Source organism: Balaenoptera acutorostrata, chromosome 10, assembly GCF_949987535.1.
Source record: "Balaenoptera acutorostrata chromosome 10, mBalAcu1.1, whole genome shotgun sequence".
NCBI lineage: Eukaryota > Metazoa > Chordata > Mammalia > Artiodactyla > Balaenopteridae > Balaenoptera > Balaenoptera acutorostrata.
Window position 1 is genome coordinate 37,928,880 of NC_080073.1, and position 24,352 is coordinate 37,953,231.

The 24,352-nt window shown below is 38.8% G+C and overlaps 1 protein-coding gene across 5 annotated transcripts in view; it reads right to left on the minus strand.

The window, feature by feature from the left end:
- DOCK3 (dedicator of cytokinesis 3) overlaps positions 1-24,352 on the minus strand; it is a 403,408-nt gene that overhangs the window by 172,071 nt on the left and 206,985 nt on the right. For all 5 annotated transcript variants that reach the window (XM_057555412.1, XM_057555413.1, XM_057555411.1 and 2 more), the window contains exons 8-9: positions 12,109-12,150; positions 11,267-11,421 (exon numbers count right to left, since the gene is read on the minus strand). In XM_057555412.1, the coding sequence (XP_057411395.1) occupies positions 11,267-11,421; positions 12,109-12,150 (197 nt within the window). The remainder of the gene's footprint in view (positions 1-11,266; positions 11,422-12,108; positions 12,151-24,352) is intronic.

A 24,352-nucleotide genomic window follows, 5' to 3' on the forward strand; every position in this document is an offset into this window, starting at 1 on the left:
TATTTATAGTTTATCTTATTTCTTGATTACTCTTGCTACTGGTGTGTCTACTTTTTTAAAGTTTCTTTTTTCAGAGAATCAGTTTTTATTTTATTGATCCTCTCTATTGTTTCTTTTTTTTATTTCAATTTTTATATGTTAGTTTCTGCTGTACCTATTGTTTATTTCTTTAAGTTCTATAATTATATTATTTTTCTTCTTCTACTTTCTTTAAGTTTACTTCTTTTTCTAGCATCCTAAACTGAAAACATAATTCATTTATTTTTCTTTATTTGGGGGCCGGCAATTTGCCAATGACCTGGTTTGTTGACAACCAGAGTGTACGTGGAGGAGATGTGCAGCAAAATTGAGGGGCACAGCAGCACATAGAAGCAACCTAAATGTCTACTGACAGATGAATGGATAAAGAAGGTGTGGTGTGTATGTGTATATATATATATATATACACACACATACACACACACACACACACACACACACAAATGGAATACTACTCAGCCATAAAAAAGTGAAATAATGCCATTTGCAGCAACATGGATGGACCTAGAGATGATAATACGAAGTGAACTAAGTCAGACAGAGAAAGACAAATATCATATGGTACCACTTTTTTGTGGAACCTAAAAAAATGATACAAATGAACTGATGTACAAAACAGAAATAGACTCACAGACACAGAAAACAAACTTATGGTTACCAAAGGAGCAAGGGAAGGGAGGGATAAATTAGGATTTGGGATTAACAGATACACACTACTATATATAAAATAGATTTAAAAAAACAAGTACACACAGGGAACTATATCCAATATCTTGTAAAAAAAAGAATATATATAAATATATATAACTGAACACTTTGCTGTACACCTGAAACACTGTAAATCTACAATCAAAAAATTAAGGGGCACATGAAGTCATCCGTTTGCTGACAAACTCTCAGGCAATGTTTGGGCAGCTACCCACAAAGGCCAGTATTTGGAAGCAGCAAAAGGAACAGCTATACCATGACTCTTCCATGAGGGTGCTCTGTCAATGGCAGTCCTTGACAGTATTTAAAGTCACATCTGACTCTAAATTGGGTTAGAGAATCTAAGGATTTATTCTGTGAATACCTTTATTTTTTTTCATTTAAAATGTAACTGAATCTATGTGCTATAGTGTTTTCAAAAGTCAAATAGTTTAAAAGTGTTTTTGTTGCTGTTGGTGGTGAAACCTTCTTTTATCAAGATACCATAAACCATCAGTGGGCTTCATGTCTTTTCCCAAGTTATACTATATTTGTTAAGAATACAAGCATTTTGGGGACTTCCCTGGTGGCATAGTGGTTAAGAATCTGCTTGTCAATGCAGGGGACACGGGTTTGAGCCCTGGTCCGGGAAGATCCCACATGCCGCGAAGCAACTAAGCCCGTGTGCCACAACTACCGAGCCCACACTCTAAAGCCCACGAGCCACAACTACTGAGCCCGCAGGCCTAGAGCCTGTGCTCCGCAACAAGAGAAGCCACCGCAATGAGGAGCACTGCTTGCCACAACTAGAGAAAGCCCGTGCGCAGCAACGAATACCCAAAGCAGCCAGAAGAATTAATTATTTTTAAAAAAGGAAAAAAAATTTTAAAAAAAATTATAAAGCATTTTGGCCCAACTTGGATGTTGTAAATTTACCATTACCATAGAGTGAAGTGACGGAAATGAGGACAAGTTCTATTTAACAACCTTGGCTTGCCTCTGACAACAGTCAGAGAGTACATTGCTCCCAAAGAGGAATCTTGTGAGAGCAAAGCAAATAAGTAGCTTTATATTTGTATCTTCTTGTCTTTCATCAGTGATGAAAAATTATCAGCCATTATCTCTTGGTGTATATATTCTTCTTTTTTTTCTTTTCTCTTTGTCTGTGATTCTAATTAGATGTTTATTACCCTCTCTCATTCTATCCTCCATGTTCCTTAATTTTTCTTTCATATTTTTCATCTCCTTTTTATCTCTTTGCAATATTCTGGATAGTTACACTCATTTATTCAACAAACACTTATTGAGCACTTACTAGGTGACAAGCACTGTTCCAGGCACTTGAGTACCTTAGTGAACAAAATACATCCATCTCTGTCCAGGAAACACAAAATGAGGAAACAGATAATAAGTGATAAGCACAATAAATGACTAAACTATGTAGAATGTAGAAGGTGATAATGTTATTAAAAAACAAACAAACAGGAGAGTAATTTCTTCTTTTTTTTTTAACTTCAAAAAAAGACAATTTTATTTGCCTATAATGTTATTATCGATTGTCTTAGAAAATTCTGTTTCAGAGCATAAGCGAGGCAAATATTTGTCATACTGGTTATGTGATGACACAGAAAATACATATACATTTTAGTAAGTCTTGTATTTATATTAGGTGTAACACTTGCTAGGAAAATTCACATCTCCCAGCATTTCTTTTTCTAAAACCACTTTATTGCGGTATAATTGACAAATAAAAAGCTATATATATTTAATGTATACAACTGGATGAGTTTGGAGATAAATATACACCTGTGAACCCATCACCACAATGTTATGTTATGTCTAAGTCATAAACATATTCATCATCTCCAAAAGTTTCTTCCCATTCTATTTATTATTATTATCATCTACTTAGAGTGTGAAATGAGAATACTTAACAAAAGATCTAAACTCTTAGCAAATTTTTAAGTGTGCAATACAGTATTGCTAACTGTAGGCACCATGCCATATAGTAGATCTCTAGAATTTATTCATCTGGTATAATTGAAAGTTTGTACTACCCTTAACTAATACCTCCCCATTTTCCCCTCTCCCTAGGCTCTAGCAACCACCATTTTACTCTCTCCTCCTTTGAGTCTGACTATTTTAGATTCTCACATAAGCGGTATTATGTCCTATTTGTCCTTCTATGTCTGGCTTGTTTCATGAAGCACAATACCCTCAAAGTTCACCCATCTTGTTGCAAATGGCAGAGTTTCCCTCTTTTTAAAGGCTAAACAATATCCCATTTTATGTATATGCTACATTTTATTTATGCATTCACTCACCAATAGACACTGAGGTTGCTTCCTTGTTTGGCTGTTGTAAATAATGCTGCAATGAACATGGGAGTGCAGCTATCTCTTTGAGATCCTGATTTCAATTCCTTTGGATATATACCCAGAAGTGGGATTGCTGGATCATATGATAGATCTATTTTCTATTTTTTTGAGGAAGCTCTATATTGTTTTCCATAGTGGCCGGATTAATTTACATTTCCACCAACAGTATATAAGGGTTCCCTTTTCACCACATCCTTGAGCCATTCTAACAGGTGGGAGGTGATATCTCATTTTGGTTTTTATTTGCTTCTCCCTGATGATTAATGATGTCGAGCATTGTTTCATGTGCCTCTTGGCCACTTTGATGTCCTCTTTGGAAAAATGTCTGTTTAGTTCTCCTGCCAGTTATAAAATTGGATTGTTTGTTTTTATGTTATTAAATTTTATTTGTTCTCTATATATTTTGGATATTAACTCCTTATCTGATTTGGATATTATTTTGGTTTACAAAAATTTTCTCCCATTTCATAGGCTGCCTTCATTTTGTTGATTGTTTCCTTTGCTGTTCAGAATGAAGTTTTTTAGTTTGATGTAATCCCACTTGTCTATTTTTGCTTCTGTTGTTTATGCTTTCCGTGTTGTAGCCAAAAAATCATTGTCAAGGCCAATGTCAATAAACTTTTTCCCTGTGTTTTCTTCTAGGAGTTTTATGGTTTCAGGTCTTACATTAAGTCTTTAATCTATTTTGAGTTGATTTTTGTGTATAGTGTAAGGGTAAAATTTCATTCTTTTGCCTATGGATATCCAGCTTTCCCGACACCATTTATTTCAGAGACTATCTTTTCCTCATTGTGTATTCTTGGCACCTCTGTCAAAGATCAGTTGACTGGACATGTGTGGGTTTATTTCTGGGCTCTCTGTGCTGTTCCATAGGTCTACACGTCTGTCTTTATGCCAGTACCATACTGTTTTAATTACTGTAGCTCTGTAATATATTTTGAAATAAAAAAGTGTATACCTTCAGCTTTGTTCAATTGTGTATTCTCCTTTACTGGCATTTTTTCCCCAATCTTAAATGAACTCTTTTTTTTTTCCCACTAGGCACTGTGCCCCTTCTTAGGTTGTAGCAAGGGTCAGATGCAACAAATTGCTTTTTTAATGAACTCTTATATTACCTGACAGCACGCTGCATGTTAGGTGCATGAAATGTTTTCTTAATGACTGAAATATTCCCTGTGTTTTGCCCTCTGCTCTTCTCACATGCTATTTAAATAGGTCTGGATAGCTTTGTTTCTGCACACAGGAACTATCCCTAAGAAAATTCTTATCTTCATCTGTGACACCTTACCTGCATCCCAGATGCCCCCACTACATGGCATGTGGTTTGCATAGCTATCACTTCAAACTCAACATAGCCCAAAATGAACTCAACATTTCTTTCACTTGGCTGGATTCAATAATTATAGTACCACTCTCCTTGCCTCCAAGGTAGAAAAACATTGAGTTACATGTTTTAAAAAGAGAGAGAGAGAAAAGAGATAAGAGGAATAACTAAGTTTGTTGCAACACTTAGTTGACTACTCATTCATTCAATAAGTAACTTCAGTACCTACCAAATGCTAATATTCTCTTAGGTTCAAGGGATTTGCTAGTGAATAAGATAAAAAAATTTCTGTTCTCATATAAAATAGGTAAATAACAATGACCTACTATATAGCACAGGGAACTATACTCAACATCTTATAATAACCTATAATGGAAAAGAATCTGAAAAAGAATATATGTGTATATATATATATATACGTGTGTTTAACTGAATCACTTTGCTGTACACTTGAAACTAAAAAAATATTGTAAATGAACTATACTTCAATTAAAAAAATAAAGAAAAAAGAGAAAAATACCTCTGTTCTCACGGTGCTTACAGCCCAGTGATGAGACACAGATAATAAAAAAGGTAAATAAGTAAACTATTTAGTATGCTAGATGGCAATAAATGCTTGGGAAATATAAAGCAAGGAAGGGATTGAGAGTATGCATGTGTATGTGGGAGATGATGGTAATGATGGTTTCAGTTCTAGACAGGGTGGCCAGGAAAAGCCTGAGAGGGTGATATTTAAGTAAAAACATGAAGAAGGTCAGGATGCAAGCACCATGAGGCTATCCAGGAGACAGCATGTGCAAAGAAAGGCCCTAAGGTAGGAACACGTGTTATGTTTTTAGGGCATAGCAAGGAGGTCATTGTAAAGTAGAGTGATCAAGGCGGGAAATGATAGGAAATTAAATGATAGAGGTGATGAGTCTGGGACCACATCTTATATGGTAAGATGCCCTTTCTTCTCTAATCTTAGTACTAGTCCCCTTATCCTGAGGCCTTATCAAACCATGTCTGCAACAGCTCCTAACTCATCTCATCCATTTTCCAGTTTAACCTATATATTGCCACTGGGATAATCCCAAATCACCATGTTCAACATGGCAGTCCCTCATTCAAGGATTGAGAACAGTTTATCTAATACATCAAGTCTCAATCAGTCTACAGGGTTTTCAGGGCTATCTCCAACCTATTCAATCTTGTATTAGCACTTGTTTTCTGACCATTTACTGAGCTCTTTCTTTGTTCAAGGAGCTATGAACAAAGATGGGTAAGAAACAGATTCAAGACTTGGCGTTTACTGTCAACATAAACTTTTTCCTAGCTCTAACAGCCTCTCCCAATTTCCTGCATACATGCATTCATGTCTTTATTATTTCTAACTCAAGCTTTTGCTTTTGCTACTTTTCATACTTGAATATCTCCTCTTCTTGAACTTACAATAAAATCCAAAATCTTTCTATGGCTGTAAGGCCCTGCATAATCTGGTCCCTGACTATCTCTTCTTGTGACTGCTTCTTGTGATATCCTTTCCTTCCCTCACTCACTATATTCCCCCAACAATGACTACCTCCCAGTTTTCTGAATGTACAAAGTTTTTCCCTGCATCTAGACCTTCTTCTGCCTAGATCATGTTATCCACTTTTTTTCTTACTCATACTTTAAGCCTTAGTTTGGATGCCATAAGAGCTCCCTTCCTTGCACTCCAATCTACATGAGGTTTCACAGCACGCTGCATGATTTTCCTTTATAGCACTTATGACAATTTTTAAACTATGTGCTTATTCATGTGATCATGTGTTTAATGGTCTCTCTACTAGAAAGTTAGTTTCTCTACTAGATTGTAAGCTCCAGGAAGACAAGCACATCTCTCTCTTGCTCACCTCAGTATCCCTAGCACCTAACGCAATACTTGGTAGATGCTTAATAAATATCTGTTGAACAAATGAGTTAATACCTTATCTGGATCCTGGCCACTGTTTTTCAACTACTTTCATTTTCTCCAAGAGCCCTTGAGGTCTTCTCAGTCTCTCAATGACCCTTTTCTTCCCTGACTTCTTTTCCTCTTCAAAAAAAATAGTTCTTCAAATGTTGAATTCAAAACCCTGGTGACAACTGATCCAGCTCACCATGACAGGATAAGTCATCTCTCCCAGTACATCATTGCAAAGCTGACTGTATTTCTTTCCCAAACCATACAATTTAATCCTAAATATGAAGCAAAGTCTAAAATGTAACTGATTAGAAAAAATATATAAAACAACCAGGATTTGGATAGGACTTCTAATTTTGTGTTTGTTTTTTTATAAATTTATTTTTTTATAAATTTATTTTATTTATTTATTTTTGGCTGTTGGGTCTTCATTGCTGTGTGCGGGCTTTCTCTAGTTGTGGCGAGGAGGGGCTCTCATTGCGGTGTGTGGGCTTCTCATTGCAGTGGCTTCTCTTGTTGCGGAACACGGGCTCTAGGTGTGTGGGCTTCAGTAGTTGTGGCGCACGGGCTTAGCTGCTCCATGGCACGTGGGATCTTCCCGGATCAGATCTTGAACCCGTGTCCCTTGCATTGGCAGGAGGATTCTTAACCACTGCACCACCAGGGAAGCCCCAGGACTTCTTATTTTTTTCAGCTTGAAAAGCTCTATAAAAGTTTCTATCTTAATAGGTTGTATTTTTTGTTTGTTTTTCCCTGAATTTTTTTTTTTTTTGGATGTGGACCATTTTGAAAGTCTTTACTGAGTTTGTTACAATGCTGCTTCTGTTTTATGTTTTGGTTTTTTGGCCACGAGGCATGTGAGATCTTAGCTCCCCAACCAGGAATCGAACCTGCACCCCCTGCATTGGAAGGCAAAGTCTTAACCACTGGACCGCCAGGGAAGTCCCTCCTTGACTTCTTTTTTTTTTTTTAATACATCTTTATTGGAGTATAATTGCTTCACAATACCATGTTAGTTTATGTTGCACAACAAAGCGAATCAGCCATATGCATACACATGTCCCCATATCCCCTCCCTCTTAAGCCTCCCTCCCATCCTCCCTATCCCACCCTTTTAGGTCATGGCAAAGCACTGAGCCGATCTCCCTGTGCTATGCTGCTGCTTCCCATCAGCCAACTATTTTACATTCAGCTCCCTGACTTCTTATTGTGCTTAAAGTCTTGCCACATGTCAATAAGACATCTGCCCATCTTACTTTTCCACTCAGCTTGTTTGGTACTTAAAATTGGGAATAACATGTTTCACATCTTTTAGGAATTCTGTAATACCCTGTTCAGTCCCCCTCAGGGGCAGGGACATTTCTTTTTTTAACTCTAAATCCCTAGCAGGTATTGCAGGGGCCCACAAACAAGAAACCCTCAGCAAATGCTTGCTAAACTGTTCAACTAAATGAAAATTTCTTGAGTCACAGGACTGATTGGTACTTATTTGATAGATGGATTTATTCATTCATTCACTCAATAACTATTTATTTAATGCTCCAATATCCAAAGTCCTGTGGTTAGCACTGGGGAGAAAATGGTATAAAAAACACACAAGGAAGCTCCCATTCCAGTGGGGGAAATCTACATGCATGTGTATAATTACAGTATAATATCTGGTAATGGGATAAAGCTAGGTACAGGGTGACATAATGTGTACAATGAAGCCCCAGGACTGATTCTACTCATAAATAGAATGAGGAAGGTTTCATAAAGTTGAGTTGTAAAGAATGAACAGGAGTTTACCAAGCCAACAAAGGCAGAGAGGCACGAAAGAGCAAGGCATGTTTAGACAAAGCCAAATAAGTCATCAGGAGTAAACTAGGATGCATGAAATAAAGTTAGAGAAACAGGCAGAATTATATCATGCTGGGCCTTTTATGCCATGCTAAGTAACAAGGGCTTTTAGCCTAAGCGGGAGCTGACATGAACAGTTTGTATTTTTAAAAGAGAAGTATGGTGGTGGTGTGGAAGATAACTCAGGGTAGGAAGACAGATTCAGGGAGTCTACATTTGGGGAGAAATGTGAAGGATCTGGGGTGACAGTGAGGATAAAGTGAGGGTAGTGATTTGATTGGCATTAGGAGATAGAAGTTAATAAGATACAGTGATTAACTGAGAAGGGATGGAGATAGAGAGGGAGGAGCCTAAGAGGACTCCTAAGTTTCTGATATGGATCTCTGAGCAAATGCCTTTCACTTGATTTAAGGAGGAAGTATATGTGTGAGGATAGAAAATGAACACAGTTTAGAAATGTTGATGGATGTCTGAAGGACATCCAAGGGCATATGTCTGGTAGAAAAAAGGAAATGAGGACCTGAAGCTCAGGGGAGAGGTCTTAATTAGAGATTTAGATTTCAAGGCTAAATATTTATGATTCTGTTTGGAATGATGAAATGAAACAAAAAAATAGAGCTACCAAGGCCCTGCCAGCTGCTGTTTCTGCCCTCCAGCAGATCATCTAATACTCATCAGTCAACATATATCAGAATGCACGATGTGGGTTGGCAATTTGTCATTCACTTTAGCCCTTCTAGGTGTGCCTGTGGAATCAGCAATAAGACTTAAGAGTAGAGGAATAGCTGGTCTTCTCTTTAGTTTGCTCCCCCGCTCACATGTGTTCTTTGGCACAGAGGTTGAGTGTGTCCTGGCAATACTGAACACTAGACTAGCGCCATTTGATTGGAGGCCAGACTAGAAATATTTGACTGGAAAAATAGTCACTCAAGGAGTTACCTTGAGGAGAAGAAATAATTAAACCGATTGCTCTGTATCTATTCTCTGTGCACCTGATGTAATACATCCCCCTAATCTTTTGTGACTTCTGACAACTGCTTCAAAAAAGTAATATGTGACCAATTTGATAATTAATCATAATGAAAGCATAATTATCTGATAATACCAGTTCAATGACCTAAAATTTTTAAGGGCTTACACACTACACAAATCCTAATGGAAAGAAGAAAGAACATTTATTGGTTAAACCTATGTCTAAAATTCTACTTGTTAGTTCACTCTTAAAACTAAAGAAAGTGTGTATTTTCAACTAAGAATCTTACAGTTTTATTACGTGAATGTGAAGGTTGTATAGTTCTCTAATATGTAGGGATTTTAAATGACCTAATCATGTCCAGCAACTCTATAAAAATTTTTTTTACATTTCTTCTTTTAAAATGTTTTATTGTTTCTTGAGACTAAATTATAAACAGTAAGTCCAAAGATAAAACAACTGCATGGACTGATGATCCTGCATGAATTACAAACCAGAGCAATGGGGTGCCTGTACTGGGCTTGCATCTTCTCTGTGCAGTAAGTCTGATAAAGAATGTACTGGGCACAGGCACTGTGTGTGGTGCTAGGATCATGGAGAGAGAAGACAGAGTCCCTGGCACTCAAAGATGACAAAACAGTGTGCTCTGGTTTTCAAATTGTAACCCATGTACTTTCAGTGGTTCCACAGGGTACTTACTAGGTAGGGGCAGGGACACTGTGAGATTCCTGTTACTTCCCCTTTCATCAGCAGAGTAGCTCTATTTTATCTGTTTCATTTATTGAACTTTCTTATAAAATTTAGCTTGAAGAAAAAGGACTCTTCCACACACAAATGTTAAATAAGAAAGTTTACAAACCTCTGGTCTAGTAGAAAAACAAGAGCAGTCAGAATCTACATTCATGCAGCCCTGGCCTATAGTCTTGCCTATGTGCAGCAGCTGTAGTTGCCTTCACCACCACAGCTTTCCTAGAAGCACATACTGGGAGCCACTGGTGACAAGGAAAACCCACATGCCCTCATCAGTGAGTATATCATTTTACTCCTATGCCAAAGTGAAGCACAGTGCTTTAATTTTGGGGGGAGCGGGGTGGGATAGTCAAGACTAGAGGCACTGTGGAACATACAAATTAACTGCTTTCTTTTTGTACTCTGTTATAACTTCCATTTAAAATCTTCCCACATGTAGCATGCAATTGGAAAAGTAAAAGTTATTTTCAAATCTTAAGTAAAACAACAACAACAACCCATAAAGCAGTCTTAACACAGAAAGTCCCCATGCAACATAAAAGTATCCCAAGATTTATTTTCTCTCTGCCCCACCTAGAAGATAATCACAGAGAAAAGTCAGGGCTCCCTAAAATTCCAAGTTGGCTACAAAGGTCTTCTCACCCTTTTAGAGCCTTGCTGACATCTAGAGGAAGAGAAGCCTAGAATGTCTCCTTGATTTCTCCCTCCCTTTCAAGGGGAAAAACACTACTGCAGTTGCTCATGCTTAAGGGTCTCATTGCTCTTTCAAGACACACAGTCTACTGCATGTCAGCCCCTTTCTGTGGCTTCTCCTCCAATCCAAGTTAAAGAGGAATGATAGAGTCAGGCCAACTTTCCCTTTTGTCCAGAATATGCTCTTCCTTTTACAGGGCTAGGCGGACAATGAGGGCTGGGGCTGCCCTCAAACAGGACAACATTAGCCTATTTCCTTGTGAGCCCTCTCTATCCCACATGCAGGAAAGCAGAGCCCAGGGCTTCCTGCATTCAAGAGCTGGGTCGCTTTGCTGAATCTGCTTTGTTCTATGTTTCTCCTATGTGTTTCCTCTGGCATTGAATAGATGCATCCTTTGCTTTCCCTGAGGTGGTGATGGCCAAGACTGAGTTTTGAGCTTCCATGTGGAAATAGGCACAGGGACAAAAGAGGCCACATGTGACTTCAGGGTACACTGGGATTTGAAGCAAAACTCTCAGCTAAATAAGAGGAGGTTACTTTATCTTGTTTTGCCTCCTCCGTGCATCTATCTTCTCTGAAGTCCAGAGATGCCTACGATCTAGGACACACCATTCTAATACAGAGTCTCAACCTCACCAGAGCTTCTAATAACTTTTACCTGATCTGCTTGCCTTCTCTCATATCATATAAGGAAAAGAAGACATCGGTATCTTCCCCAATGGTATTGTAGGTGAAACTCTTCAGACTGAGGAAGAAGTGATGTGGCACTGGTATCCGACAGGTTTCCCCATGTCGTGGGCGCATTGTATCTACCTAATGAGGAAGGCAAAAAACAGTGATTGCTAATATTGTAGTTATTCATTATATTGATCATAAGTAAAATTAAAACTAAATGACTAACTCCTCATACTGCTGAAGGGGATCATTTAAGAGAAAGGGAGATTGAAAGTGTTTTCTTTGCTAGTAGCAGATGTTGCGTCAATATGCTTGATTTGAGGTAGGCAAATATGCAGCTGGGAAAAGTAAACAGAGTGAAGGAGATATGGGAACAGTAATTCCAACTTATAAGTGAACTCAAAATCTCCACCAGGTCACAAACATCTAAATTCTCCAGAGAACCATTTTCAAAGTCACTTCTTGGAGATGCTGTCATGACCCCGATGCACTTGGTTTATACTGTTAGATAGTAATAGTTACCATTCTAAATACCATTTTTATTTTCTCAGACTGATTCATTTTAGTCTCTCGGTCTACTCTGTTTCAACTGTGCTTGTGTAAATTTGCACAGAGGAGTGGAGAGTAGCCAAGTCCGCTTGGAGGTCAGGGCTCCTTAGGTCACAATCAAGAAGTCAGTGGTAAAAAAAAAATAAATAAATAAAAATAAAAGATTATCAAAAAGAAAAAAAAGAAGTCAGTAATTTCTTGGTGCATCCCTATTTTATAATCACATAAAAGAAAGAATTGAGGGAAAAGATAGGGAGGCCTGGTTAAGTTGCTTACCTGAGATGTGCTTTGCTGTACGCTCTGCCGGCTAGATAAATGCTATGGAAAGAAAGAAAAACTCAATCAATTGGGAAGGAAACTAACTTTTACCAGGAACCTTCTATACGCTAGGCATTCTGATATATATTTTACATATATGATCTCATTTAATTCTAATAACCTTGTTAGACAAATGTTATTTGTATTTGACAGAGCCAACTAAGGTTTAGTGTAAGGAAGTGAAATGCTGAAGGTCCCACACAGCAAGAAGGTGGCAAAGTCTGGATTCAAACCCAGGCCTTTCTACCTTAGAGTACCAGCCAAGTCACAGGTGGGTGCTTGCTACTGGATTTTTGCTTTGCCACTGTCCTATCCACACAATGTATCACATCCTGCACTGCGTGACACAGCTTCCTCAGGCTCTCCACACTGGAGAAGGTATAGCCTTTAACCACAAGTGGCTCCTTCCCAAACATCTCTCCATGCTGTTCCTTTGCTGCTGGCTAAAGTTAGAAGAAGCAGATTCCAATCCCAGCTGCATGCAAATGGGTTGTGAAACTCCAGACAAATTGCTTACTCTCTCCAAGGGACATTTTCCCTCAACTATAAAAATGAAATACAAGTTTTTGTTGTCTTCCTCACAAGGTTAATGCAAGGTTCAAACAACATAATGGGAAGCAGCAAGACATAGTAGTTAGGGACCTAAGTGTAAAATTTTAAACCTTGACTCTCACTTTCCTCATCTGTAAAGTGAGGATAACATTTCATGCTGAACTTCATAGGGTTTTGTGCAGATTAACCCAGCATAGTACACACTGTAAGTGGTTGATCACTGTTATCTATAATTAGTATTCTTATTATTATTGCTGTTCTATTTTTATAATTAGTTATTAAAGAAAAGTCAGTCACATTTAGAAGTAAACCCCGGCCAGGAAGAAAGGTGTGTTCACCATTCTTCAAGTCCCTGGTCTTAGGAGACATGAAAATGAGAGTTTCTATCCTGCCTCCTTTTGACCCCTACAGGTTGTGAGACAGCTCTCATTTGGTGAACTGTTCCACATCACATGGCTAATAAGACTGGTTGCTGAGTAGAATGGTTTCATTCTTTTAACAAGTATTCACATTTAACCCTAAATAAAACTGAAGTACAATTAAATATTAATTTAAATGCATCTCACTAGCTATATTAGTTAATTATTAAATATTCATGTGCATTATTAGCTATATTAGCTAATTATTATTGACTATTAATGTTCATCCATGGGAATATATGTTCCCATGATACATATTAAATATAATTAAAACAGGTCTCCACCAGCTGGGGAAACCGTCACATAGAAGGCTTATGTACAACAGAAAACTTCATATATAAAATAGTTCACAAAAAAAAAAGCTTTAAAAAAATCAGGCTTTCAAAAAAAAAAAAAAAGCAACCTTTCTATGGTTTACTGACCCATATCCCACTGGGAAGGTTACTGGCCTACAACTCTTTCCATTGTTTTATTTTTAGGGGCTACACTAAGGCATTCTTCTCAAGTGAATTTACTGACTAACTCTTAAAAATGATTACCAATCATAAACATTAATGTTCAATTAGTTTACAGCTAATTTCAGTGTAAATTATCCCGGTTGACAATAAAAGACATCATTCTAGACTTCAGAGGCATCAAATCTGGGGAGAACTTGGGTCCTCCCTGCTGGCGCAGTGGTTATGAATCCGCATGGCAATGCAGGGGACACGGGTTCGATCCCTGGTCCAGGAAGATCCTACATTCTGCGGAGCAACTAAGCCTGTGTGCCACAACTACTGAGCCTGCACTCTAGAGCCCGAGAGCCACAACTACTGAGCCAGCGTGCTGCAACTACTGAAGCCCGTGCGCCTAGAGCCCGTGTTCTGCAACAAGAGAAGCCACCGCAATGAGAAGCCCGTGCACCGCAATGAAGAGTAGCCCCCGCTGAGAAGCCCGTGCACCGCAACGAAGAGTAGCCCTCGCTCGCTGCAACTAGAGAAAGCCTGCGGGCAGCAAAGAAGATCCAACGCAATCAAAAAAATAAATTAAAAAAAAAAAATTGGGGGAGAACTCTTCAACCTAGTCTGAAAGCACCCCACATGGGTAGCCAGAGAATGGCATCAGAACTGGCATTTTGGAATGTACAAATGTACATTTCCACCAAAAGTGCATAAGAGTTCTCTTTTCTCCATATCCTTGCAAGCATTTATTTAATGATAAGCAAATAGGTGTGAAGTAATATCTAACAGGTGTGAGGTTGCATGTCATTGTGGTTTTGATTTGCAGTTCCCTGATGATTAGTGATTATCAAACACCTTTTCATGTATGTATGACTTCTTTGGAAAAAAGTCACATCTTTTTCTCATTTAAAAACTCAGAATAATTGATTTTTTGCTACTGAGTTTTAAGAGTTCCTTACATATTTTGGATATTAACCCTTTATCATATATAAGGTTTGCAAACATTTTCTCCTATTCTGCAGGTTGAATTTTCATTTTGTTGCTTGTATATTTTGCTGTACAGAAACTTTTCTGTTTGGTATAGTCCCACTTGCTGATTTTTGCTTTTGTTGCTTGTGCTCTAGACGTCATATCCAAAAGATCACTGCCAACACCAACATCAAGCAGCTTTTCCCTTATGTTTCCTTATAGGAGATTTACGGTTTCAGGTCTAACATTTAAGTCCTTAATCCATTTGGAGTTAATATTTGTGCGTGGCATAAAACAGGAGTACAGTTTCGTTCTTCTGCATATCCAGTTTTCCCAACATTTATTGAAGAGACTATCCTTTCCCCAGTGAATATTACTGGTTCCCTTGTTAAAATATTACTTGACTGTATATGTGTGGGTTTATTACTGGGCTTTTGATTCTGTCCCATTGGTCTACGTGTCTGTTTTTATGCCAGTACAACATTCACTGTTTTGAATTACTACAGATTTATAATATAGTTCAAAATCAGGAAGTGTGATGCTTCCAGGCTTTTTTCCTTCTCAAGATTGCTTTGGCTATTCAGAGTCCATTGTGGTTCCATACAAATTTTAGGATTGGTTTTTCTATTTCTGTGGAAAACACCACTGGAATTTTTATAGGGATTGCATTGAATCTATAGATGGCTTTGGGTAGGGTGGATATTTTAACAATATTAACTCTTCCAATTCTTGAGCATGGGATATCTTTCCATTTATTTTTGTCTTCTTTAATTTCATCAATATCTTACAGTTTTCAGTATACAGATCCTTTATTTACTTAGTGAAAGTTATTCCTAAGTATTTTATTGTTTTTGATGCTATTGTAAATAGGATTGTTTGCTTTATTTTTTTTTTCAGATAGTTCATAGGGTATTCTGAATTTTGTAATTGATTTATATCTGTTGATTTTGTATCCTGAAACTTTATTGAATTTTTTTATTCTAACAGTTTTTTGGTGGAGTCTTCAAAATTTTCTATGTATAAGATCATGTCATCTGCAAGTAGTGACAGTTTCTTTCTTTCTTTCCCATTTGGATGCCTTTTCTTTCTTCTTCTTGCCTAACTGCTCTATTGTTCTGGCTAGGGCTTCCAGTACTATGGGGCTTTTTTTGTTTTTTGTTGTTGTTGTTGGTTTTTCTGGCTGCGTTGGGTGTTTGTTGCTGTGTGCGGGCTTTCTCCAGTTGTGGCGAGCGGGGGCTACTCTTCATTGTGGTGCACGGGCTTCTCATTGTGGTGGCTTCTCTTGTTGCGGACCATGGGCTCTAGGCACGTGGACTTTAGTAGTTGCAGCACATGGGCTCAGTAGTTGCAGTGCATGGGCTCTAGGGCGTGTGGGCTTCAGTAGTTGTGGCACGCAGGCTGAGTAGCTGTGGCTCACGGGCTCTAGAGTGCAGGTTCAGTAGTTGTGGCGCATGGGCTTAATTGCTCAGCAGCACATGGGACCTTCCCGGGCCAGGGATCGAACCCACTGGCAGGTGGATTCTTAACCATGGCGCCACCAGGGAAGTCCCTCCAGTACTATGTTGAATAGGAATGGTGAGAGTGGGCACCCTTGTCTTGTTCTTGATCTTAGAGAAAAAGCTTTCAACCTTTCATTGTTGAGTATGATGTTAGCTGTGGGCTTCTCATATATGGCTTCATTATATTGAGGTGTGCTTCTTCTATGCCCACTTTCTTGAGAGTTTTTATTATAAAGATGTTGAAATTTTGTCAATTGCTCTTTCTGCATCTATTGAGATGATCTTATGATTTTTTAATTGAACTACAGTTGATTCACAATGTTGTGTTGGTTTCAGGCATATAGCAAAGTGAGTCAGTTTATATATATATATATATATATACACACACACACACATATATATGTATATATATAATGTTTTACAGATTCTTTTCCATTATAGGTTTTGATCATATGATTTTTATCCTTTATTTTGTTAATGTGGCACATTACATTGATTGATTTGCAGATGCTGAACCATTCTTGCATTCCTGAAATAAATCCCACTTGATCATGTGCTGTTAATGTGCTGTTGAATTTGGTTTGCTAGCATTTTGTTGAGAATTTTTGTATCTACTTTCATCTGGGATATTGGCCTTCTTTTCTTGGAGTGTCCTTATCTGGCTTTGGTATCAGGGTAATGATGGCCTTGTAAAATAAGTTTGAAGAGTGTTTCCTCCTATTCAAATTTTTTGTTAGAGTTTCAGAAGGATTGGCATTCATTCTTCTTAAATGTTTGATAAAATTCACCCATGAAGCCATCTGGTCCTGGGCTTTTCTTTATTAGGAAGTTTTTGATTAGTGATTCAATCTCCTTACTTGTTACTGGTCTGTTCAGTTTTCCTATTTCTTCATAATTTAGTCTTGGTAGGTTGTATGTTTCTATTTAGGGTGTCCAATTTGTTGGCATATAATTGTTCATAGCAGTCTCTTACGATCATTTGTATTTCTGTTTATCAGCTGTCTCTTCTTTCATTTATAATTTTATTTACTTGACTTCTCTTTTTTCTTGCTAAATCTAGCCAAATATTTGCCAACTAGTCTTTTAAAAAAAAAAAACCCAACTCTTAGCTTCATTGATCTTTTCTATTGTTTTTCTGTTCTTTATTCCATTTATTTTTGCCCTGATCTTTGTTATCTCCTTCCTTCTGCTGACTTTGGGAATAGTTTGTTCTTTTCCTAGTTCTACGAAGTATAAAGTTCGGTTATTTGAGATCTTTTTTTCTTAACGGAGGCATTTTTCACTATAAACTTTCCTCTTAGATTTGCTTTCACTGCATCCCTAAGTTTTAGCATGTTGTGTTTCCATTTTTGCTTGTCTCAGGACATATATTTTAATTTCCCTTTTGATTTCTTCTTTGACTCATTGGTTGTTCAGGATTTTGTTGCTTAACTGCAACATATTTGTGGATTTTCCAGTTTTCTTCCTGTTATTGAATTGTAGTTTCAAATCACTGTAGTCAGAAAAGATATTTCATATGATTTCTATCTTCTTATATTTGTTAAGACTTATTTTGTGGCCTAACATGTGATCTATTCTGGAGATTGTTCCATGTGCACTTGAGAAGAATGTGTATCCTGCTGCTATTGGACAGAATATTCTTAATATTCCAAATATGACTGTTAGGTCCATTTGGTACTAAGTGTAGTTCAAGTCCAACGTGTCCTCATTGATTTTCTGTCTGAATGATCTATCACTTGTTGAGAGTGGGGTACTAAAGAATCTAATATTGTTGTATTCTTGTCTATTTCTTGCTTCAGTTCTGTTAATATTTGCTCTATAGATTCAGGTGCTCTGAAGTTGGGTGCATATATATTTACAGTTGTTATATGCTCTTGATGAATGACCCCTCTATCATTATATAATCACCTTCTTTGTTTCTTGTTACAGTTTTTAAATTAAAGCCTATTTTGGGACTTCCTTTGTGGCGCAGGGGTTAAGAATCCGCCTGCTTATGCAGGGGACACGGGTTTGAGCCCTGGTCCGGGAAGATCCCACATGCCACAGAGCAACTAAGCCCATGCGCCACAACTACTGAGCCTGCGCTCTACAGCCTGTGAGCCACAACTCCTGAGCCCACGTGCCACAGCTACTGAAGCCCATGTGCCTAGAGCCCATGCTCCACAACAAAAAGAAGACACCACAATGAGAAGCCCATACACCACAACGAAGAGTAGCCCCCACTCGCCGCAACTAGAGAAAGCCTGTGCACAGCAATGAAGACCCAACACAGCCAAAAATAAATAAATAAATAAATTTATTTATTTTTAAAAAATAGCCTATTTTGTCTGATATAAAAATAGCTACTGCTGCCATCTTTTGGTTGCCATTTGGATGGGTTATCTTTTTCTGTTTCTTGCTTTCAGCCTATGCATGTTCTCAACACTGAAGTAAGTCTGTTAATAAACAGAATATTCTTGGTTTTTTTTTTTAAATCCATTTGGCCGCTCTATGTCTTTTGATTGAGAATTTAATCCATTTACATTTAAGTAAAGTAATTATAGATAGGTAAGAAATTTCTATTGCTATTTTAAAAATTGTTTTCTAGCTCATTTTGTAGTTCCTTTCCTCTTCTCTTGCTGTCTTTCTTTGTGAACTGATGATTTTCCATAGCAGTGTGCTTTGATTCACTTCTCTTTATCTTGTATGTCTACCGTAGGTTTTTGCTTTCTGGTTACGTGAGACTTACATAAAACATCTTATAGATAAAGCTATTACAACTTAACTTCAATCCCATACAAAATCTCTACCCTTTTACTCACTTCCCACCACTTTATGTTTTTGATATCACAGTTTACATCTTTTTATACTGTGTATCCATTAACAAATTATTGTAATTATAGTTATTTTTAACTTTTCTGTCTTTTCACCTTTATACTAGAGTAATATACCACCATATTACAGTATTGGAGTATTCTGAATTTGACTATATACTTAAGTGTTTTATATCTTCATGGTTTTTTTAAAATTTATTTTATTTATTTTATTTTTGGCAGCGTTGGGTCTCATTGCTGCTTGTTTGTTTTTATATATAGTAGTGTGTATCTGTTAATCCCAAACTTCTAATTTACCTCCCCCCCTTTCCCTTTTGGTAACCGTAAGTTTGTTTTCTATGTTTGTCAGTCTATTTCTGTTTTGTAAATAAGTTAACTTGTATCATTTTTTTAGATTCCACATATAAGTGATATCATATGGTATTTTTCTCTGTCTTCGATTTTTGATAGTTTTATTATAATGTCGTGGAGAACATCTCTGTGGGTTCAAATTGTTTGGGAACCTATGAGCTTCATGAACTTGATGTTCAAATCTCTCTCCCCAGATTTGGCAAGTTCTCAGGCATTACTTTAAGTAAGCTTTCTGCCCCTTTCTGCTCTCCTCTCTTCCTGGTTCTCTAGTAATGTATAGATTGATTTTCTTAATGGTAACCTTTAAATATCATAGCGTTTCTTCATTCTTTTTACTTTTTGCTCCTTTGACTGGAAAATTCTGATATATCTAAGTTCACTAATTCTCTCTCTCTGTTTTGTTTTTTTTTTTGGCTCCACTGGACCGCCAGGGAATTCCAGGTACTCTTTGTTTTTTGGGTTTTTTAAATCTTTTTTGGCTGCATTGGGTCTTCGTTGCTGCACACGGGCTTTCTCTAGTTGTGGCAAGCGGGGGCTGCTCTTCGTTGTGGTACACGGGCTTCTCACTGTGGTGGCTTCTCTTGTTGTGGAGCATGGGCTCTAGGCACGTGGGCTTCAGTAGTTGCGGCACGCAGTCTCAGTAGTTGTGGCTCATGGGCTCTAGAGCACAGGCTCAGCAGTTGTGGCACACGGGCTTAGTTGCTCCGCAGCACGTGGGAACTTCCCAGACCAGGGCTCACACCCGTGTCCCCTGCTTTGGCAGTCAGATTCTTAACCATTGCACCACCAGGGAAGTCCCAAGTTCACTAATTCTTTCTTCTGCTTGGTCCAGTCTAATATTGAAGCTCTCCACTGAATTCTTCAGTTCAGTCACTGTAATCTTCAGCTCCAAAATTCGTTTGGTTCTCTTTTATGTTTTCTATGTTTTTGTTGAACTTCTCATTTTGGTCTTGTTTTATTTACCTGATTTTGTTGAACTGTTTACTGGTGTTCTCTTGTAGCTCTCTGAGCATCTTTAAAATAACTACTTTGAATTCTCTGTCAGGCAAGTTGTATATCTCCATTTCTTTAGGGTCAGTTACTGAAAATTTACTGTGTTCCTTTGGTGGTGTCATGTTTCTCTGATTTTCTGTGATCCCTGTAGTCTTTCATAGTTGTCTGCACATTTGAAGAGCCGTTATCTCTTCAAGACTTTATGGACTGACTTTGGTAAGGAAAGACCTTCACCTATGGATGTGAGGATGCTAGAGCATGCTATGACTCTGGGTCTAATGGTGCAGGGTGCCCAGGTTAGGGCATATCGTAGCTCTGGGCTCAGGGTGCAGGTCTCATTGGCTGAGGCCACATAGGTCCACAATATCAACAATTCTGTGAATCTTAGGGAAAGCTGTGGAGGGTCCACAGTAGCTGCAAGGGATGTTGGGGTCCTCAGTGGCTCTTCCAGGTCCAGTGGCTAGGGACCAGGGCAGGCAGCAGTGGTGGCCAGAGTCAGAAGTGTGTACACACATGGTTTCAGGGTCCAGCTTCAGGTGCCTGCATAGTGGGAGGGGGAAGCTGCAGACACACACATAATAGCAAGGGCTGGGACTAGCAGAAAGGGCTGGTGCCAACTGCAGACTGACGAGCAACTGCAGGGACCCTAGCTATTGGCACATACTCATGAGGTTGTAGAGGCTAGCCATGAGCACATGCATGGCAATGGAGGCAGGGATGGGAGTTGGGCTGGCAGTGTGCAGGTGCACAGCTGCAGGGGTTAGCTTTAGGTGAGCCTAGGGTTGCAGGCCAGTGACAAGTCAAGGCTGGATATGGGCCACAAGCAGCTGTGGGGGCCTTGGCTGTTGGCATACACTCCTGTGGCTACAGGGGCTTGCCGTGGTTGTATGCATGGCAGTGGAGGCCTGTGTTGGGAGTCAGGCTGGTGGCATGCAGGTACACAGCTGCAGAGGCTAGACATGAGCACACACAAAGCAGTGAGGGTCAGCTGTAGGGGTCTAGACTGGTGTCTTACATGCACACAACCACAGAGGCCAGGGCTGCTACATAACTCGTGCTCTGTCAAGAGATGTGGAGGGAGCTGGGGGACTCAGGTGGCTGGCATCTGTGAATGCAGATACCTGTGGGGTGAAAACCTGAGTGGTAAAATCTGCAGGGGTTCTGTGGTGGTTACTGGTTTCTTCAGTGGTGAAATATGCTAGGGTCCTCTGTGCAGCAGTCTGCTGGGGTCCATTATGAGGTCCCCAGTAATAAAAGCTGAGGGGTTCTGCAGTGTCCACAAGGGTTGTTGAGGTCCACAGCAGCAAAGGCTGCTGGGATTCTAGGCAGAGCAGGCCACTGTGAGCCATGGTTGCTCCCAATGCATGACTGATACTGGCAGCCTCTGTCTGCCCTACTTCCTTGTTCCTAGCCATGTCTAGATGTCTCAGTAGTTATACCAAGTTTATTCCAGTTATCTCAATTGTAATTTTCTAGAGCTTCTGGGGTTGCTTCTTAGATTGCTCCACTCTGCTTCCTGGCTGTCTCATTTCTCTTTGCAGACAGCAATCACCATTTTCTTCCACTGAGTTGTCTGTTTTTTCCAAGTTTCTTTCATAAGTATTTCTTTTGGTCTTTAAGTTTCATGTGGGAGGTTTCTTCCAATGGCTGTTGATGCTTGGCTGTCTGGAATTGCTGTGTAGGACCTGCTGACCACTGGGTTTCACTGCATGGAGGTTTGTGGAAAGCAGTGGTCATCTTATCCAACAGCTTTTAATACCATATATACTCTGATGACTCCAAAATTGTTATATCTTAACTTCACTTCTGAACTCCAGACTTTCAACATCTTAGTCTGGAGGTCTAGAAGACATTTAAACCTTGAAAGGAAAACCCAGAAATATTGATCCCCACTGTTCTACTCTCAAAAATTCTCCCACAATGTTTCCTATTCCATTTCCACCCAGGTCAAAGTTGGGCAGGTCAAAACATAGGAGTCATTCTTCTCTGACCTTTCTCTTTTTTGTATACACACACACCTATTCAATCTATCAACAACTCTGACTGGATCTATCTTCAACACATATTCAGAATCCAACAACTTACCACTTCCACTGTTCCAACTCTATCTAGCTCAAGATACTGAAATCAAAATCTTTTGTTTGAATGACCGCTCCCTGTTTCCATTCTTGCTCCACTCCAGTCCTTCTGCACACATCAGCTGGAGGAGTCCTTTTAAAATGTAAGCCAAATCATGTAATTCCCCTGCTCAAGTACCTTCACAGGCCTTCTGTCACACTTAGAATAAAATGCAAAATCCTTACCAAAAATATCATCCTCCAAGCCACCATTCTCATAGGAGTTCTTAGCTTCAAACTGTCATTCTTTCTTCACTTTCCATATCTAATTGATCATCAAAATTCATCATTTTTACGTATTAACATCTACATTTTCTATTGCATTTTTTCTCCATTCCTATTGCTGCCTAGCCATTATTTCTTGCCTGAATCACTTCCGTGGCCTCTTTCCTCCCTGATTCCAGTCTTCTGCATTTTATACTCTCTCAGCATTTAAAACCCACATCCAATCATGTCACTCCATGGTTCTATCAGACTAGCAGTTCTACCAATTTGGGGTTTACAAAGCTCTTTGTGATCTGGCTCTTGCCTCCTTCTTGGCCTTATCTCCCAATTGCTAACACATACTTACATGCCAAAGTTACCAAGTATCCTATAGTTTCCTGGAATTACTACTTCCCTACGCTCTGTGTCATTTTGGAATGTCTTTCCTTATGGCTTGTCTTCCTGACGAAGCCCTGAGCATCTCTCAAGACTCACCTTAAGCATTACTTGCCTCTGGAAGCTTTCATTGATTTCTCAAAGCCCCAGGAAATCAGCTACTCCCTCTAACAGCATCAGTGTATATCTTAATTATGACATGCAGCTCATAAACATTCTTGTTTGTGGTCTATTTGATCCCACTAGAGTAGTTTCTAAACATGGGGACCATGCATGGGGTTCAGAGGCAACTATCAATTCCCTAAAATTGAGTATAAAATTTGTATGCAAAATCATATTTGCATCGTCCTGAGGAGAAATTTTATCGATCCTCCATAATCTAGAAAGAGTTAGAAGCCAATACCCTGGATGGTGATATTCTTTTTTTTTATTTTTTTTTTTATTTTTGGCTGCGTTGGGTCTTTGTCGCTGTGTGCGGGCTTTCTCTGGTTGCGGCGAGTGCGGGCTACTCTTCATTGCAGTGCGCGGGCTTCTCATTGCAGTGGCTTCTCTTGTTGCGGAGCACAGGCTCTAGGTGCGCGGGCGTCAGTAGTTGTGGCACGTGGGCTCAGTAGTTGTGGCTCACGGGCTCTAGAGCGCAGACTCAGTAGTTGTGGCACACGGGCTTAGTTGCTCCACGGCATGTGGGATCTTCCCGGACCAGGGCTCGAGCCCGTGTCCCCTGCATTGGCAGGTGGATTCTTAACCACTGCGCCATAGATGGTGATATTCTTAAAGGAAGGAGTAAGTCTCGTTCATCTTTAATTTCTGTATCTCACACATATCACTTCACACAGAGCATAGTTAAGGCAACTGAACACAAATGCTTTTGTATACTTGTAAATATACATAAGCAAATATACAGAAGCAATTGATATGTTATTTGTATATTATTTAGGCAAATTTCCTATGGTTCTTGACCAGGCAACATACTTTGCATCCTCTATGTTTCCTAAAAATATTTCATTTTCTTAAAGAGAAATTTGTAATTCTTTCTAAAACTTGTAATTCTCACCAATATACACTCCTTGAATATATACTCCTCAAAGTAAGGTTTTACCCAGTCCTTTAGTCTAAGCTTAATAGTCACCTAAGGTTTTTGATGTTTATTTGTTTTACTTTAAAATTCTGTACCTTTTAGTTACTTCTTCTCATTCACCCTGCAAAATGTAATCTTGGTTATCAGTCAACTCAATGCACTTTTATAATAACCAACAGACAGTTAAGGATTTATCTTAGAAATACTGGTACACTGATAAACAACAAGGCCCTACTGTATAACACAGGGAACTATATTCAATATCTTGTAATAAACTCTAATGGAAAAGAATCTGAAAAAGAATACACACACACACACACACACACACACACACACACACATAACTGAACCACTTTGCTATACACCAGAAA